General features: G+C 33.3%; 1 protein-coding gene across 4 annotated transcripts in view; it reads left to right on the top strand.

The window, feature by feature from the left end:
* Positions 1 to 7,433: 7,433 nt before the first annotated feature.
* Positions 7,434 to 20,257, top strand: part of LOC119637120 (alpha-actinin, sarcomeric) — a 59,828-nt gene continuing 47,004 nt past the window's right edge. For 3 of the 4 annotated variants that reach the window (XM_038032953.1, XM_038032956.1, XM_038032957.1), the window contains exons 1-2: positions 15,732 to 15,771; positions 15,907 to 16,050. In XM_038032953.1, the coding sequence (XP_037888881.1) occupies positions 15,934 to 16,050 (117 nt within the window). In that variant the 5' untranslated portion in view covers positions 15,732 to 15,771; positions 15,907 to 15,933. Of the gene's footprint in view, positions 7,529 to 15,731; positions 15,772 to 15,906; positions 16,051 to 20,257 lie in introns of those variants that run through there. The other variant, XM_038032954.1, reaches the window with a different exon arrangement.

Consider the following 20,257-nt stretch of genomic DNA (forward strand, 5'->3'; position numbering starts at 1 on the left):
AAGGGACTTGAGATAGACCCACCGTTTATCATATCGATTGATTCAGAATCACTTTTCTGGAGCTATCTAAGCATATTTGTCCGTCTCATTTCTACCAATGTGTTTTTGTGTTCAACCAACAGGTTGCAATTTTCGAGATATATCGATGAAGTTTGTTGCACCGATATGGTTTGGCCCAAGAATGAACTGATCAGCTGACTTTTTTGACTACTTTCTATATAACGCCACATTCCGAAAAGTTGATTATGTGAAACGGCACTGTAATTCCCAGAATTTTGCGTAATAGTATTTCGTCATTCTAAATTATTGTGATAAAGTTTGGATCGGGTGTGGCAAATTTTTGAACTCTCTCTCTGCCATATAATTCCTCCTATAAAAAGTGAATAAAAGGGACTAATTTTCGACAGAGTAATTTGTGTACTCAACTGCATCAAATTTGGATCAAGTAGGTTGCATACAAGGATTGTCATAGAATGTTAAAAGCCTGCACACCAAAAAGGTCAAATTTTTAATATTTTAAGGTGAATCTTTGTCTGTACCCATTAAAAATGAATTAAAAATTAATTGGGTCAACTTTGAACAAGTAAATAAAGTTATATTTTGCGGGGGCCTAATCCCGCATACCCACCACTATGCACTATGTCTACCGTATTCCTTTTAGAATTAACCCATTTTCAGGCAGATGATATACATTCATCTTAACAATTTACAAAATAGTTTTAAACATTGTGTCTTATTTGCGTTATGATAAATAAGCATAAAACCTCGAAAAGTTGAAAAAAAAAATGTAGTCACTTGCAACTTTGTGTGGGCATGGCCGATTTTTTCTAAGCTGTTGTGAATTTACGGCACAATGGTTATTCGAGATATATTAGGAAAGACATATTAAGCGAAAGAGAATTTTATGTCACACTAGTGGTAAAAATGAAGTTATGTGGAGTTAAAGCAAGAGCAAATGGTAAAATTACAACGAAAGCTGGGTAAAGATGGGAATGACTCTCTCATTTTTGTACACGAAAAGAATACTGATGTAAAGAAGCATAAACACAAGCCTGAAGAGGATCCAAGAGTGCGCGTTCATGCCGTTGAAGGAAGTATCCTTAATAATGATGCAATTTCAATGGGATTAACAAGCGTCCTTTTTCAGACAGGTAATCGTAAGCAAAAGCTAAAAGCGTAATCAAACATGAGAGATATACTTGCGTGACTTGTAAGTACTATTGGCAATCGTGTCATCCATTAAATATTTCCATCACCATCTACATAGACAAAAATTTCACGTGAGGATAGATCACGCTGCTCTACGCTGCTCGGGCTATTCAAGTTCAGCGAATTAGAAGAGCAACTGGCAAACTGGATGGAAAGTTTACAAACTTCTTGATTTCTCTATTCTGGAAGCAATGAACATAAAGACGGCCTGCTCGCTTATGGTGGAATGCCAAATTAGTTGTCGTTGAAGAAGGTCAACGCTCCACCAGACAAGAAATTGTCAAAAGAAATCCTAAAACGAAAACGTACTACGCCCAGTAGCAAATGAACGCCTATAACGTGTATGCCATAGTAAATATGCTTCGTACACCAGCAAGTTATTAGTGGTTCCATAAGCCAGAACCTAGAAAATCATAAAAGAACCTGTGGAGGACGCTCTGGCCCCAAAAAATGAAAAAATTCTACAAAAAAATTGTGTGAACGCACAAAGCTTGTAGCAAAATGGATTCGCAGCTTTGACCACTGGACGAAATCAAAAGGGTTACAAAGTAAAATCCAAGGGGTACATGCAGCGGTATAATGTCTGTGCAAATTTTTGGCAGGAGTGCTATGAATATCGCCGGACCGTACCTAGCTGTTAGTGCAGAGAATAAGTACCTGCTGGTGGTTAGTTGATGGCTGAAATGCTTACTTCTTAGCAAATTAAGAGGCAAAAGTTATAGTCGATGTACTTACCAATGAACGGATTACGTGATTTGGATTCCCTGCACAGCGTTGCATTCAGATAAAAATTTGGTAAGCACAATGTGTGTGATTAGTAGTAAGACCACAACAATGCCATTACACTCCCAGCTCTATGGACAAATCGTAAGTTCAATCGAATCCTTGAAATGCAAACAGATGCATTCTTGCACTCCGTTTACAAGTCGGCTGTGCGCAATATTATCACTTTATTTCCGACAAGCCGCATTATCAGATCCAATGTGATGCTACCCGCGGACTTGAAATTCGAAACGCCATCTAACGCTCAGGACATTAAGACTTAATACTTTGGGTTCCCATGATAGAGGGCAAAAGGACAGGCGAACAAGTTAAAGAGACAGAAGAGCTTTAGTGTATTTATCCAAGGGTTGTGCCCAATGCGTATATCAGGATGCTACAAACGGCAAAACGAATCTACTGAATTCTCCTGCGTCGACGGTAAATAAATGGTAAAGTTTCACCTCTTTACGTCTTAAGTCCTACTTCGGTTTGCTTGAGACGAAAGGCAATTGAAGTATAGGGTAAGTGTCTTATGTGCTATATATTCTCAATAAGTAATTGGTGGGCGTCAAAGTTATGCTTAGTAAGGCTTAAGAGTTTTGCTATTAATAGCGATATTTTGATTTTTGAAACATTTCTTATTTTCCCATCAAATAATTAAATCTAAGCAAATACCAAATTAAGGTTTCTCTGAAAAATTCATACCTTTTTCTCTTTTTCTTAAATAATTGCATTTTTTATTTATTTAATGGGTTTTTTTTGGTCAGTCAAGTTGATCCTTTTGCAATCAATGAAAGCTGTTTTTAATACCATTTATTTATTTTATTTTAATTTAATTAAATTGTACGTATGTACATATATTGTTTTGCTGTGATTTCTTTAAAAAGAAATGAAAAAAAAAAATGTTAAGAAAAAAAATGCATAAAAATGATTTTTACTCTCATTAGTGAAAATATTTGTGTGCAAACTATAATGTATGTGCGTATGCCTGGCTTTGTGTTTATGTTTATGTGCACGTATTTTTTTTTTTTTTTTTTTTTACATTAAATTAATGACTAAAAGTTAAAGCGCAACAACATGTGTTTGTATGCCTGTGTGTGCCGTGGTAGTTTTCATCATTAAACCATTCAAAGAGCTAAAGATTGATGTTTTAAATAGCTTAGGCAGCCGCAACAACGACAACGACAACAACAACAATAATAATAATAATAATAATAATAATAATAACAACAATAACAACATTGACATAAAATTAAATGTTTCATAATTATTAAAATAAAGAAAAAATAGTCAGAGCAATAAACACACACACACGCGCGCGCGCAAACACTACTGTAGACTTTTTGCAGATTTCCGCCTACACTCAGCTATAAGACAGAAAATTTTACTAACAGTATACCTATGCAAACACATATACGCGCGCGCACACGCACACAGCCATGCACGCACATGAAAATATTTTGTGGGGGCGGGGGAAAATTGCTTATGTGTTTGTGAATTTCAAATAATTAATCAAAAATTCTTTTGTTTTAATTTGTAAGAAAGTATTTAATAACTTTGATTAAATAATCGAGACATCGGGAGAGAGAGAGAGAGAGAGAGAGAGAGAGAGAGAGAGAGAGAGAGTGGAAGCTACTGGCAGAATGAGAATGAGAAAACTAATTAGTTACGGAATTTATGCCTATCAAATGTTTGACGTAAAAGTCAGAGAGCCAGATATGCAAACCATAGATTGGATCAGAAATCCTCATAATTTAAATGACACAAATAAGGCAGCAAAACGATGAAATCGTTTTTGCTAACTTCTCTTTTTTCACTTTTAAATATAGTCAATTACTCACAGGCTGCTGCCTATGCGTGTAATACGATGACGATTAGAAAGGATTAGGAAGAAAGAGAAAGAGATAGGCAGGTGATCCCAGTTAAGTTTGTGTGTACCCGAATCGTCTGGTGGTATGCCCTTACCGACTGATCATTGACTATATGACTATATGACTAAAGCAAACAGCACCCCACTAGGATTCGAACCCGCGAACCCGTGAAGTTAGTGTTCAATATTTCGACTGTTTCGGCAATGACATGAAGTTTTATTTCTTCTTACCTTGCCTTCTTGCTTCACGTTCTGATTTTGTTCATTGAAAAGAAAAAAAGAAAAGAAAGAAAAATTACCGATCAAAAGTAATAATTTTGCATATTAAAAATCCCGGTGAGCAAAAAGAGACGCTTGTACCGGGCAACGATCCTGCGGTGAAAATCATCATCGATATGATATCAAATTGATTTTCAATTCCTCAAAAATTACGTTGCGCATTTTATTTAGTTTCTTGATACATTATGATCTTTTCTTTCCGGGAAATACGTTAAGAATTGAGGCCCCATCGTAGATGATTATCAATTCTTTTGCGGTTAAACGCATCGAATATTATCATAATTGTTTGCAATTCTATATCTCATATGTATTAGATAAGCCCAATTCCAATTTTAGTACAAGATGTAGTATTGTTGACAGTGTTGATCGAGGCACTGATGCAAGAAACACATTGTCACTTATAACGGTATAACCGGCCGACTTTGGCTAGACGTGCAATTCAAGGGCACGTTTAAGATATTGTGAGTGAAGGTTATACGTTTTCAGCTCACTCAATCAATAATATGCAGCGCATCAACATTGTACAAGCCCTGTGAACCGATAGATCAGCTTAAATTGAAAAATTGAATCATTGAAACAGAGAATTCATTGCCAAAGCGGAGGTCGCTTTGAACTGTGCTTGATACATGTCATCCAAAGTTCGCTTGTTCGATAATGATGTGGTGACTACCAACGCATTAATTAATTCAAAAAAAATACACATGTCCTCAATGTCCTAAAAAAGAGAAGATGGACTGATAAGGCTCAACTACCTAACCGGCTAACCGCGGTGTTATGCCCAAGGTCAGTTTCTGCCATATCCTATCTCCGTTCGGCTCGTTCGGTTTGTAGTAGTATCGTATGTCTTAACCTGGTGTGTACCTCTCCCTACTTACGGTCTCCAATCCGCTATGTTTTGTTTTTATGAATTGAATAAACAAATAAGGCGCAAAAAAAAATTTAAGTAACTTTTAAATAAATGTGAAAATAAATTTGTTCTTCTTCTTAGATTATTTTTTATCAAAAATTAATAAATAGTCGAAAGCTATATATGGTAGGAAGACATTCTTCCGCCCTTGAAAAAAAAAAAAAAACAAATTGTTGTTAAACTGCATTAAGAAAGCAAGAAGACGTCTACAATAGTTTCGCTATTAAACTGTCCTCGAAAAAAAAAAAAACTTAATACTATTATTGCTTGCCAGCAAAAGTCATTGTTGGTGAGGTGACTTGGGCAACTTGATAGCAGTCCGACGAGCAGAAGGAAATCCTCACATTTCATATAAAATTTCTTATCTGTGAAAGCTTCTTATTTGCAAAAAATGATATCACTAGCGGTAGGCCTTTTCAGAAAGAAACGTTACGCATCGATGGGCACACATTGACAATATTGCACCAGATTATTTTCCTATGAATTGCCGAATATGTAAGCATCGCGACCACCAAGTTAGTGTTCACGGGTTTAAGTGTCAGTGCGGGTCAGCGTTTACTTTCATCGCAGTTAAAGTGGGCGTAAAGGTATAACACTGACCGTTTTGGGGCCAACAATATGATCAGGCTACGGTCGCCTCCCTACCTCCTTTTCTCTCCTCACTTCGTCCCCCTTCTACTCAAATAGCGGACAATTCCTGATGATTGCCGAGTGGTTACATTTGCAAAAAAAAAAGCAAAAAAAATTCAAAAGAAGAGACAGAACGTTTGTGCGTGTGCACTCAAAAGGATAATGTAGAAAAGTAAGTAGACGGAGAAAACATCATCACACATAGCAGAAATAGCGAAATGGCCTCGGCGATGCGGTTTATAAATATGGAGTTGCACCCTGTGCAAAGGCAAACCGCTCATGAAAGCCGTAATGTAATGCCGAATGCCCAAAACGTGAACTGATTGATTTGAGTTCCTTTTTGGCGATTTTATTATTCATCAAGTAATTTGATTATAAAATGCAGTAAATTGCATTTTGCTACAAAGGCTTACTTAGGTTATGAGAGCGTATATGTTATAGTTAGGGGGGGTCTAAAATAAAGTTCTCCATGTGATTGATAGGCGTCAAAGTGTCATTGTGGACGAATTCTCATCATAAAATATTACAAATTAATATTTTTTGCCAGGTAAGGCCTTGCTTTCCATGAGAATATTCGCATATGTGGTGGTGCTTAAAATATAGATCGACTTACTCTAAATTTAATACACAGCTAATGTTTATCTCAAATTACTGCTATGTTCACCTTTTTTGATAATAAACTCAAAAAAAATTAAACAGTTTTGGTATATAAAGGCTTACTTTGCAGAGCAGTGGTGTATTTGGGAGGGCAATGCAGACAACTGCCTTTTCACATCAATTTTCAATGTCGAGATACCATCATTCACCAAGTGTTTTAAAAAAAAGGGAGAAAGTTGTCGCCAAATATTTCAAAAATTTGCAACCTGTAGAGAAATCTTAAAAAAGTTGGCCTATTTATTATTATTTTCCGAATTTCACATTTACACGCGTACCATTATATAAATGCAATCATTTGAAGTGTTTTTTAATTTTCTTTTAAAAAAAACCTCTTAATAAATTTTGATGCCACGTTCCCATGCTAAGATACATATGTATATATATATGTGCACATCCATAGGGTAAATTTTGCTATACATGCATAAAGTGCACGGGCCTCGGATAGGACAAGCCTGTGTTTAAATGATTGAATTCAAATTAAGAGAGCAATGGTATACCAAATCAAAGTTGTTTTAAGCTATTTATAAAACATCTCTGCTGTACGCAGAAATATTTCTCTCTGTTTCTCTCTCTCTCTCTCTCTCTCTCTCTCTCTCTTTCTTTCCCTCTCTCTTTAACTGTTCTTATGTTTTACTTTCTGTGATATCACAAGCGCGGAAAAATTTGGAACATGAATGTCAATGTAATCAGCGACGCATATCCCTATGAACATATTATTGTATATTGATTTAATGAATGAATGTTGAATTTCCTGTCCCGTCGCGTATTGACGGTGTTGCAGTGGATTTTAGTTGATTTTCTTCAGCTAATGCATTAATAATATACGTAAGTAATTGTGATGTGATTGTTTTCTCTGTTAAATGATCGCTACGTTGACGTTACTATTTGTTGTTGATGTTGTTGTTCTTGTTGTTGTTTCTTAGGCAGAGCGTTGTTTTTTTTTTTTTGCTCTACGTTACTTTTTCTTTGCATTCAATACACATTTCTATATGGACTGTGTTTACGTCTGCGATCAAACATTCACAGCAATAGCAACAGCAACAGCAGCAGCAACCACAGCACAACATCTTACAAGCTCAGCGGAGCATCGACCAATCGATCGTACAAAAGTTTTCTTTCAGATTGAACGCACGTTTATAGCTGGGGCGATATTAGTTTTGAGTTGGCTACCAACGCGAGCGGGTCATTCTCTTTGCGAAGCGACGTTTACACACGTACATATTTCATATATTATATTTTTTATTAATATAAAAATATTTTTTTTTTTTTCCAATACGAATATGTTTAGTTCATGGATTTATTTAAACGCACATACGCATCAAGCCTTTCTATAGTCTAGATAAAAAAGAAATAAAAAATTTAAATAATTTTTTTTTTTTTAAGAAAATATATCTTTTAAAAATTTGCACCACAAAAATATTCACACATAGATATTTATATACATATGTATGTATGTATAAATACTTACATAGATTTAAAAAACTTGTGTGAATAAAAATACTCTTAGTATTATACAATCAGTGAAAAAAAAAAAAATATAATATAAAAAAGTGGAAAACTTTTTAATATAAAATTTTATATTTGTAAAATGAAATTTATAGATAGATTATCCCAAAAAGATATTGATAATAATCATTTATCTTATAAATAAATATCATAAAATTTAAATGAAATTTTAAATTAAAAAAATATTAAGAAAAAATAAATGAATAATATGGAAATATATAAAAATATGTAATTAAAAATTTATTTAATAATAAATAAATAAATAAATAATTATAAACTAAAAAACAGAACAAAAAAAAAAAAAAAAAAAAGAAAGAAAAACAAAAGAAAAGTAAACGCAATGAAAACTTGATGAACATAAGAAACGTAACAAAATCAATAAATAAATTTACAGTTAAAAATAAATCTTAACTATAAATTCCAAAAAAAGAAATTGCCAAAAAAAAAAAAAAAAAAAAAAAATAGATAAATAAATAAATGAAAGAGAACTGAGATAATTTGCAATCAAAAATGGAAAACTTTGGACAAAAAACATTTTAAATATTTGAGAAGAATATCTAAAAAGTCGCTTAGGAACTTCAGATAAAGTTTAGGTCGAATGTCTATATAAAGATATTTGAGCAGTTTATGCATGAGACCTATCCAAGAAGCATTGAACAATGCGAATCAGACTCTTTGCAAATTTCTCATATGCATTTTAGTCAGACAAAAAACAAAAGAAAAAGCAATAAAACAAAAATACGATTTGCTTTAAAAAAAAAAAAATTTCAATTTTTCCAACAGGTTGAAATCAATTAATTTTGCCTTACAACAAATTCTTTTTAACTTTTTTTGTATATCTTAGACAAATGCAATTTTCCTTTTTGAGCTGAGTTAGTGGTCGAAATAGTTGACTTCCGTTTGGATGAGATAAAGCATAATGGCATAGGGCTGCATACAGGAACACGTGTTAGAGATGTCGTGGATTCTATAGATATGCAGATAGGGATTAAAGCTTTCTTTTTTCGGTTTGCGCTAGTGGTAGCAAAGCATCGATAGGCCACTTGCTAAATCCATCTTCTGCTGCAAGCGACTAAATAAAACTTCCCAGATAGAAAGATAGAAAGCTGATTAAATCTGATTGAAAAATGTATAGATTTCGGCAAATGAATCACAAAAAGTTTATAAATAAAAGAGAGACAACGAATTTTGAAATATCTACTAATAGTGGGGATTGAATCGAATCGGAAAGTCTTTAGCAGATCGTCGTAATTATATCGTATATAAGAATAAATATATATATATATATATATTTATATATAAATATATATATATAAATATATATATATATATATATATATATATATATATATGTATACGTAGATAATAAAATATAAAAAAAAAAAATCTCTTCACTTACGTTTCAATATAAAATTTTAAAAACAATATTTACGTACTACACCTTATGTGAACATCATTTCTTGATATATTCCCGAAGGGATCTAAAATGTATTGAGTTGATTTTGCCATTATCGGGCACTTGGATTTCCATGAAAACCAATTTGAATTGAATAATCAATCTTAGTACTCGGCTCCTGAGCCACTGAGGCGAACCTCTAGAGCTAGGTCATCCATCGGGAAAAGGTGGTCATTAGTGTACGCATACAACTCGCATATGACGCCTGGTGCCATCTTAATAAGGAATCCATCATAAATTTTCAAATGTATGAGTAACAAATGAATCCTTGTCATGACAACCACTTCAGAAATCCCTATAGACGATGTCGTCTGGATCGATATGTATATCGATTTTGCTGATTTTTAAACTTGATCTAATGAGTCTCCAAGTTTATGCTTCTAGAGAAACTTCCATTATCGTAATAACCTTTTAAACAGAAGGATCAAAAGGATAGATAAGAAGACTTGACTGTAGTGGTTGCTTTATTCTCAAGAACTAAGAATAAATACATACTCTATGGAGTCCGCGATGTGTGTAAGCATACGTGTAATAGTTCTTTGCTAACAAAACTAAGCTCATATATAGCACTGAGGCGATAGGCACTGTTTTGTCCAATTACTAAATCAGAATGTATCACTGCTACGCAGTGTAAAATTGTAATTCAATCGAAATCATTTTTATCTTCCTGTCCAATTTGATATTCGAATTGATAAACATAACCATGGCAGGAGAGTAATGTAAATGTTTGCACATCGTTTTTGATGACTAGAATGGTGAAGAAGTAAAAATACTATAGTGGGCGACGGTGCATTGTGAATAAATACCCTACGAAACCCTGCATTTAATCATATGACGACTTCTCAAAATAAGATGTGATATGGGAAATGGTCGGAAAAGTAGTTCGAGTAGTCCAAGAAAACACGATGGATAGACGGACAGAGAATCTTAAAGAAGCAGGAAGATGATTCTGAATCGATCGGTATAATAAAAGATGGGATTATTTTAAGTCTTTCTGGGTGTTGCACACATTCGCGCATACACACAAGCAGGGTAGTAAGAAAGAGGCTAAAGAAAATAGTGAAAAGGTAAAATAATTTGCCTGAAATATCTGTGGTTACGACAGAGACTCTCTCGCTCCTACTCTCAGAGAGTCTCTCAAAGAGGCGTCATAAGCAGTTGTTTATTGCAGTTAAAGAGTGTATTTTTCTTCTTTTTTTTTGCTTCTTCTTTAACATGGGTATTTAATTTATAGCATTTTAACAACATTCTGCAGGTTCTTCGCCAGCTTCTATGCACAAGTTTAAGATCCTGAACACTAGAACTAGAACAATATTCGTTTTATGGTAAATCTATAGATGCTCCTTAGCATAAATAATTGTTTTCTGGAGAATAGAAGTGTGGTGTGAAGCTGATTTTATTTCTTCTCGTTTTAATATCTCTAGACGGCCCTAACCGCTATACTGGTATTAATCTTAGGTTAATAATGAAAATAAGATTAAATAAAATTTTTGCAATTTTTTTGTTTCATTTATTTTTGGCGAATTTTTGAGCATTTTGCTTAGATTTTTTTATTCTGAGATTCCGTGCATCGTTCAAAGTCTTTCATACCCCATGCCAAGTGTAATAATGCATGAGGCGCATTGAATTGATTCCACCTTCCTTTGATTCTTGAGCTTGAGACTTGTGTGCAGATGCATATTTTTTTCTAATATATGACGTCACTTCATTAAATTATTAAGCTACCATTGCGACTTGCATGGTTCTAAAATTCGCATTGTTACAAATAACATAAGGAAATAAAGAGAGTTAACGCGAGATAGAATTTATTTAACTGATATGTAAATAATTTTTTTTTTTTAATATAACCAATCATTCAGGCAAAGTCCCCTAAAAATGAAGCAAGAGAGAAAGATAGGGGGGAAGGTAGTGGCCGCATTGTAATGCGTGCATGACGGCGAGTGCAGCCGGTATGTGTTATACCATTACCGACTAAGCATTCACTCATTATAGCTACAACCAAGCGTGTTCTTTAACGCACTAAGACTTGAATCCGCGTGCACTCGGCTTGGCAGTCGCGATTCTTTTGTACTCGACCACTTAGACGGGAGGCTTTCGAATTTTGTAAGTAATAAAATGTTCTGTAACGCGCACAGCGCAGACAACGTCGTCATGTTAACATAGGTATATTATTCAAGTACAAAGGAAAGCACTTTCTACAACAATAAAAATATTATCTTGATTTTATCAACAGTGTTTCTCCGTGGTTGATATTGATGGATGGACAGAGTGATACAAGTCTTCAACCATTGGCCAACTTTTTTTTAACGCTTTTTCAACATTAATAAGGCTATCAAGGCCATTTTGCTAACGAAATTGCATTTGAAACCAGAGAAATTGCTTCGGATTCTTGATGCGAAAATTTTGTTCGTAAAAAAAAGCTGGAAAGGAGAGAGGGTGAAAACTCAAGCGTAGTTAGTTGAGACCCCATTAAGCCTTATTAAGCTCTATTATTCAACATTTCTATTGAATTACTTTCGCAATACCAACTACGGAGGACTTTTGAAAGAACGATTCCTTGATACTTGTGTAACAGAAATACATATTGGTTCCGTCATATATTTTATATTTGACGACAAAACGATAATGTCGTTAATTGGCGTAGAATTTAAATTAGATTTAATTTAGGCTTTTCTACAGTTCTTTGCAGTTATGATGCATCTGAATGAATCGGAAATTCGTTAGATAGCGATTTGAATAGAGGTTTTTTCATGTTTGGGTACAACCTTGGAAACTTACTGCTTTAGATGAATATCACCGAAAATGTAGCATCTAGAAAGAAGTGTCAGAGACCGCACAAAGTATATGCACTCTTGATCGGCGTCAAATTCCAAATCGGTTTAAGCAAGTCCTTCTGCCTGTCTGTGCGTCTGTGTAACGTCTGTTGTAAAAATTCTCCTGGCCACAAAAATGGCACAAATATTCGAAGTTCTTACATGGAGGCTGTTATTAAAAATGGGCCAAATCGGTCCAAGGACACGCATACGGCACCACGTAAACTAAGAACATTTTTGTTTTTAAAAACGACATTACTCGTAAACTACAGTAAATAAATGTACAAAATTGTTGATTTGATATTCTATGAGGGATGCTGTAACATTTGTGCACAAAAAGGAAAATGTTGACCGCGTCTACCCAATATTGTGGTGTATTAAATTTTAATTGTTTTTTTAATAACTTTATAAAGCGCAGAAACAAGCTTCAAAGATCGTATAAAGTATACGAATTCTTGGCCAGCTTCAAATTTGGAATGCACCCAAACATGTCCGCCTGTTCTTCTGTCTATCGGTCCGTCTGCACTACTTTATAGTATATGTGGTAAACATTCTCCCGTCAGCAAAAATGAAGACGTCGCCTACAAATTTGCACAAGAATTTGGAAGTGACTTGAACTTTTTGAAGGACACGCCTACAACACCCACATGCCTATACGACAAAAACGTTTATTTTGAAAATTGAAAAAATCAGCTGCCCCCACTCCATATTATAGAGCATGAAAATTTGATTCTTTTACTTGTTTTGTCTTTCTTAGGATAATGGTGGTAGGTATAAAAGATTCGATCCCGACCGAATTTGATTTTCTTTACTTGTTTTAGTTTTTTTAGAATAAGGGTGACGGGTATAAAAGATTCGATTGCAACCGAATATAAAGCTTATTAGCCCGGAATTTGAATTCGTCGCTACATTCCTTATTATTTGATCTGTTGTTAGTTAGGTTCCTTACTATATCGTAGATTGGAATTTGTTGTAAATAGTAAACTATTATTGATTAAGTTATAACGAAAATTTTGTCTGTTTTCCAAGCTTATATTTGTTTTCCAATTATAACGGATGTAAAATAGGCGCAGTTTTCCAATTTGTTTTTTAGTAGAGAGTAAGACGGCTCAGACAGCCAAAAACAAAAAATATTATGCAACCGTTCTACTTTGATGTACTTACAAGACGTCTTCAGCTACAGTTTAACTCTTCCAACTCCTATATCGACTGTTTATGGATATCGTATTTGTTAGTAGACTCTGCACTAAACTATACTACTATACTACTGTAGTACTAAGCTATCACACTCCGAATGATTAATTAATTTTTTTTTTTTTTTTATTGAGATCAATTTTTATGCATTTTTCGCGAATTAATTAAAAAGTTAGTGATTCGTAAAAAAAAGAAATATAAATAAAAATATATAAAATATATATATATATATATATATAAATAAATATATATTGTTACGAAATTCGCTTTTATAAGATACAGTCCGTATCACTAGATCGTGGATATTTTGATCAAGGGAAATACACTTCAAAGTTCTTTTATTTTACTACCTTGTCTTTCACAACAGTAGGAATATTTATTTACAATTTATTTTTGGCCGTACTCTCAACCTCTACGTTCTTGCCAGACTAACTCTACTTTTCACGAATATTCTATGTATATACAATTTCACAAGCATCTTACTATACCTAAATTTATGCTTTTATTTCTAATCCCAGCCTGGTTTTCCTCTAATCGTTTTCATCGGCCTGCACCTGCATGACGCGCCTGCGAGTTTATTTAGGGAATTTATTATTACGAAAATTACTTAGCCGACACTAACTGAATTTGGGATTTTCGTAACAATATGTATAAAATAAAAACTATGTATATATATACAATAAATATATAAATATAAATATACACATAAATATAATATAGGTATGCAAAGGGTTATAACATTTGATACAAAAATTATCTTTCTTATATTCCCAAAATAAATTTTATGGATATACTGCGGAAGTATTAAAAAAAAAAATTTCAAAAGCATCTAATCAACCCTTATACCCCTAGGAACGAATGAATTAAACATTCATTCATTATTCTGGTTGTGTTACATCGCCTTGTTGAATTCGATTCCAAATAACCAGATAGCTTTGGCCAGGGAGTGACTATTATGATCTTGTCTCTTTGTTTGTTGCAAAAAACTTTGGTCCGATGACAACATCGTCATAAGCTGTAAGAATTTTGATAAAATAAGTCCATATTAGGTAAAGCTTCAGAGTTTAGTGTCGCATGCGATTGGTGCGATAAATATTAAACGCATTGACATGAATATGATGCCTGAAAGCCGATGCGCGGTTGCTATAAACTGCGCACAGTGCTCACTCGGTTTCAGTTCCTTAGTTAGCGTTTCTTCACGTAAAGCATGCATCAAACAGCCCACAGTAGGAAAGCTTAGCTTCCGGTCCTTCTGCTGACATTGAAAATTTAAATTTAGATAATTTGCGTAGAAGGATGAAATACCTACGTACGATATCATGGGAAAATAATACTCTTCGATTTTAAAATATAAAAAAAAAAAACAAGTGAAAACACTATGCTAGGACCCCAGGTTCACCATTAAATCCCATACACCTCTTCGCTTAATATAGTTATGCATATGAGGACATTCGTATGAGAAGCGGTCGAAGAAGTGGTCCGATCCAAACCACTTGCAGTAGCTTTCGGCTCAGGGTCAAAACACGGCGATGCAATAAATTTTATCGAAACATCTCAAAAATTGCGGCCTTTAGGTTGAACACAAGAAAACAAGACAGACAGACGGACAAACAAGCGTATATCGATGCAGAACGTGATTTTGAATCGGTTGGTACAATAAAAGGTGGATATGTCTTAAGTCTTTCTAATAATAAATGAAAAGTCAAGCACGAAAAGATACAAAATTTATGAAAATTGTTATTGTTGTTCTTAAAAACATCGTAAATGTCCGATCTTGACATTGAGAAAATATCACACGATCTTTCAAATTTACTTAGCTTCACATTTTAACTATTTCAAGCGTGCACACTCACGTATTTAATTTGATATGTATATGTACAGCATATATTACGGTATTACGAATGTAGTTTACGATATTGTCAACGTTCACCTGGGGAAGACATAGCCAGTATATCGCCGCTTTGCGATGGGGGTGTAAAAACATCATGTTTAAAATTATACAGTAAAAAACAAATGTTTTTTTTTTAATTTTTTAGCTTTTTCGAAAAAGAAAAGCATTTCACCACGACTTTTGCAAAAAAAAAAAAAAAAAAAAAAATTGTGAATTTCGTAAAATTTCTTATTTATTTTTTATTTCTGCATCTTTTTTTTCAGAATTTTTAATCTTAAGAATACAGCGAACGAAACACAGTCATTGAAAGTTACATTTTTTATATAATTTTTCTTTTATTAAAAAATCTACCATCCATAGTTTGAGAAGTAAACAAATAATTATATAAAAAAAGAAGAATAAAAATAAGAATTTTTTTGCTTTATTTTCCAAAAATTTGTTAAAATTCTATCCACTCGTTATATATATATATATATATATATATATATCTATAAATTCAATCGCATAAACCATTAAAAATAAAACGCCAAAAATATTAAACCAGAAAAAAAAAAGAACAAGAGAAAGAATTGTGAAAAATATTTAATATCAACGAAAGTAAGATTTATATTTATTTAAATTTTATTAAATAATAAAAAAATTCAAAATTTAGCGATTAATCATTAAAAAAAAAAAAGAAAAAAGTTTTTTGTCAACGTTAACAATTAAAACGTTACAATTTTTAAAATATAGTAAAAACAACAGAAAAACGATAACAAAATGATGATGGAGAATGGTCTCTCCAGTATGGAGTACGGTGATGGTTACATGGAGCAAGAAGAGGAATGGGAAAGGGAGGGCCTTTTAGATCCGGCCTGGGAAAAACAACAAAAGAAAGTAAGTGCAAGAATCTCTATTAACGCCTATTATATGAAATTTGAATAATCCCTTATTAATCAAAAATATCGCAAAATTGATGCTTAGGTGATAAATTGAAAGAAAATTAAATGCGATACAAAAATGATAACAAATATCTTTTGATGTTGCTTTCGATTCACGCTCTCGTCTCGGTTCAACATTCAACATTGCGAATTTTTCTTTACAACCCAGATCCAATATTATCGTTACAAATAATGTTATGATACATTTATTATTATATTTTTATCATATTTGAGAACATGAAATTACTTAAAAACTATTGGGGTGAGCTTAATACGACGTAAAAAGGAAATAATATATAGATAGATTTCATGCTTATTCATTTCATATGCGGGAAGAAAGCATACCGAAGCAGTTAAGATCACTTCCTCCCCGGCTTTGTTGTGTTTATAAATGGGCCGCGTTGCCTGCATTCATTTCAATTTACTTCAAACAATCATGATAATTGGTTCAGTTGTTGATAATGATATGAAATCGGCAAAGGTGAATAGTAACTAATTGTTGCGTGCACTCCCAGCAACTTCACCTTTAACGGAATATTCAAAATGTTCACTTGTTTTCACATTTTTTTTTTTTCGTTTTTATTTTTCAAAAATCCTTAATTATTTGGTTTTCTGAATATCCATCCAAACAGATCTTCAGTGGACTTTAGTACCTGATCTTTCGAACATTTTTAAAAAGTTTAATTTTACAAAATATGACAACAGATTTTCGACAGATCGAAAAAATAAAGAAAAAACCGAATAGATATGATGAAATAATTTAAAATAAGGCGCATTTTCACATATAAGCCGACTGATGCCGATCTAAGTGTACATTTAACTAACATATGATATTCCAACTAAAATTCCTCTATCGCTTTAGTAACTTTTTCCCCCTAATTACCTCTCATAATGAATCGTTTAGACCTAAAGAGTATTCGGTGTTGTATAGGTTGCCCGAGTTAAAGAAATTGTTTTAACGTGTGAATCAGTTCGTTTCCTTAACTCGGAATTTTCATCAAACAAATTGCGAACGGCGCCCGACTTCAAGTTCCCCATTTTATGCGTACATGTTAATTTGTAAATAATAAATTGTTCGTAGTGCTAACTAAAATGTTTTTCAATATTTTTTTTATTATTTTAATAAAGCTTCAGCTTAAATTATTAGAGCATTTCTTCCTGGATAAATTGCGATTGAAAAGTTAGAGAGTTTCTCGCGAAACAAATGAGAATTTTCATTTTTTTTTTTTAAATACTTACTAATATATTTAATCGATAATAATATCGTGGGTAGTGTATCTTGATTATAAGTAAAGGACTGTGACTTAAGGAAAATTGATATGATTTATTATTAAATTCTTTAGTGTTACAGTGCTTTATTATAACATATACATATATTGGGAGTTGTAACACATCACTCGATACTTTTCGTAGGGTAATAATATAGATGTCCGTTTGATTTTTACAATTTCGTTACATTCCAATGATTAGCTTACAAGTTGGAGTTGCTTTAGTGAGGCTGCTCTTGTTTGTATAAAACAATTGAAAAATCTGAATTTCATATGTAGTATCATAGGCCGTTCAAATCTAAGTGCGGCAGAGTTTACTTTTGGTCGTAGCTATAGTAAGTGTTCAGTCAGTACAACCAAAACACTTACTTGATTGTGGCCACCATCTCTCTGTTCCTTTCTTTCTGTCTTTCACTTTCCTCTTCTTACTCTTTCTTACCTCCACCTGGTTACGCGAATAGAAGACATTCCCTGAGTCCGTAATATTTCATTTTATGTGTAGCTGTCAATCGCACGATTGCGATCATTTTCTGTCATAGCGACTTAACAGTCTTTTTACCATGAAGTGATGAAGATTAAGAAGGATGAGAAGTAGATCACTTATATATTCCTTAAGATAAACATTGAGCGGAGATGGTAGATGGCCAGCATAATGGCATTCATGTGTTCGTACAAGCTTCTGTTAAGTATGCATGCCCACGTACCGCACAGACACACTACTGTAATTCGTCGTTCTTTGACTCCAGGCATTTCCACTTCCAACCCAAACGTATTATTCCTCTTACTCCTCTATTCTTTCCTATATATAATAATCCTTGCTGGCCGGCACCGCGTTCGAACATGTCGGGGACATGCCTTGATTGGTTGGTTTCAAAAAGCAAATTATGCTGCTTAGAACAATTTTTATACCCTACAACACTTGTGGTACAAGGGTATATTAAGTTTGTGAGGATGTATGTTACACCTACGCGCACTTTAGAGAGACCCATCGTTTATTAGACCGATTGATTCAAGATTGATTTGAGCTTGTCTGCCCCACATATATTCTTGTGTTCAACTTAGAGAATAACTAAAAATTTACTGCAGAAGAAGACAAGAAATTTTTTATTAGATATTGTATTGCGAAACGCTCTCAAGGAAATTAAGCTCATTACGAGTCGACTTTCTTGACTCGACTGACTATGTCTTCCGCTAATACTCGGCATATATATTCTTTTTACAAGCAGATTATTAAAACCAGATTTCATTGTCACATTTTCGTGCTACTCTCTTTTTACCTGTGAAATGTTCTGCGAATTGTTCTTAATCCTTCCATCGCAGCTATATACTCATAAATTGTTTATTTGGTTTTACTCTACACCACTTGTGGTGCACGATATATTGAGTTTGTGCGGACACAGAAGAGCTTAAGGTAGATTCGGCTTTCATTACACCGATCGATTTGGAATCATTTACTGAAACGACACTTTTGACTCAAGGACAAACACCATCTAAAATTGCGCGGGTCGTTTGAGATTTTCGAGCACTCGAAAAATGGTAACTTTCAAAATTGTTCAACAAAACTCGTTACGTAGTAATATTTCGACATCTTCAATTTGGAATTACATGAATCTATTTCTGCACTCGATATCAAATTTCTTGTAAACACTAATCCCGCCAGAAAAAGGTTTAATTTTGATTATTTTGTCATGAAAATTTCGCCATAGTAGTAAAGTAACCGAAGAAGCTAACAGTAAGAAATTTGAACCACATAGGCCTATTTTTTTGATCCTAACATATAAGGGTTACCATGAAATCAAGTTTTTATATGAAGAGAAAGTATAATTTCTGGTTTTCTGTAGCCGGAATTGAAAAATAATAAAATTGTTGGGAAATAAGTTAAGTTTGCTAAAATTGGGATCACGTCATACGATGTTTTGGGCATCGTAAAATATGCGGACTTTCGTGGAATGCTGGTCTTTGCATGACAATCATGTGTGATTTTCGGTGTCTTATTAGCAAAACGAGCGAATAATTATACTGGGAGAAGTAGTGTAGGGTATTTAAGGGTCGGCCTTGCCTGACTACAATGTTCTTGTTTAGGATTTGGTTTTTTAGAAAATCGGTTGTTTTTTATTCAAACTGGCTCATTTAATCCAATGCGGCATTTTCGTAGCGAGATATACCTGCTCTAGATTTAGTGAACACATCGAGAAAAGATTGCCGTAATAATTGCCCCTTTTCGCTCCTTGTATTTCCGTGTTCTTCCTTTTCATAAAATCACACTTGACTGAAAATCAAAACGAAATAAAAAGTAAAAAAAGTTTCAATTCGAGCGCATTTTTACAGAATTACTAATAAGGAATGGTTCCATGAGGGCGGGTAGAATGATAAGAACAAAATCAAATTATGGAAAGAACATACACAGACTTTGCCTCAAACACTATATCATTCGAGAATTTTTAGAATAAGTTTAAAAAAAAAAAATTTTTTTTTCTCTTATAGATTTATAGCAAATTCTTTGGAATATGAGCATTTATACAAACAATTATACCATACATGCGGTATATATTTTTGCTTCCAAAACGGAAAGATACGATGTTTATTGTTCCAGTTTTATGAACAAAATCAGTATGGGATATAATAATTTTTCTTCTTTTTCTTATCGTAAGAAAAAAAAAGAAGAAAAATCTCTAAGTTTTTTTTTTCTACTTTGAAATCGCTAAATAACAATTTTTTTCATCCAGTATTTATGAGCCTCTACCGAAATAAATTTCTCCAAAAAATTTTCTTTTATTTATATTTTTTTTTGCAGTTTTGTTCTGTTTTACGCACCAATGTGCGTGTACATGTGGTTCGGATATCATCTAATAAAAGATTCTTTCTAGATTTCGATAACATTTCAATATATATATA

The sequence above is a fragment of the Glossina fuscipes genome, unplaced genomic scaffold (genome assembly GCF_014805625.2).
Source record: "Glossina fuscipes isolate IAEA_lab_2018 unplaced genomic scaffold, Yale_Gfus_2 43, whole genome shotgun sequence".
In the NCBI taxonomy this organism is placed as follows: Eukaryota; Metazoa; Arthropoda; class Insecta; order Diptera; family Glossinidae; genus Glossina; species Glossina fuscipes.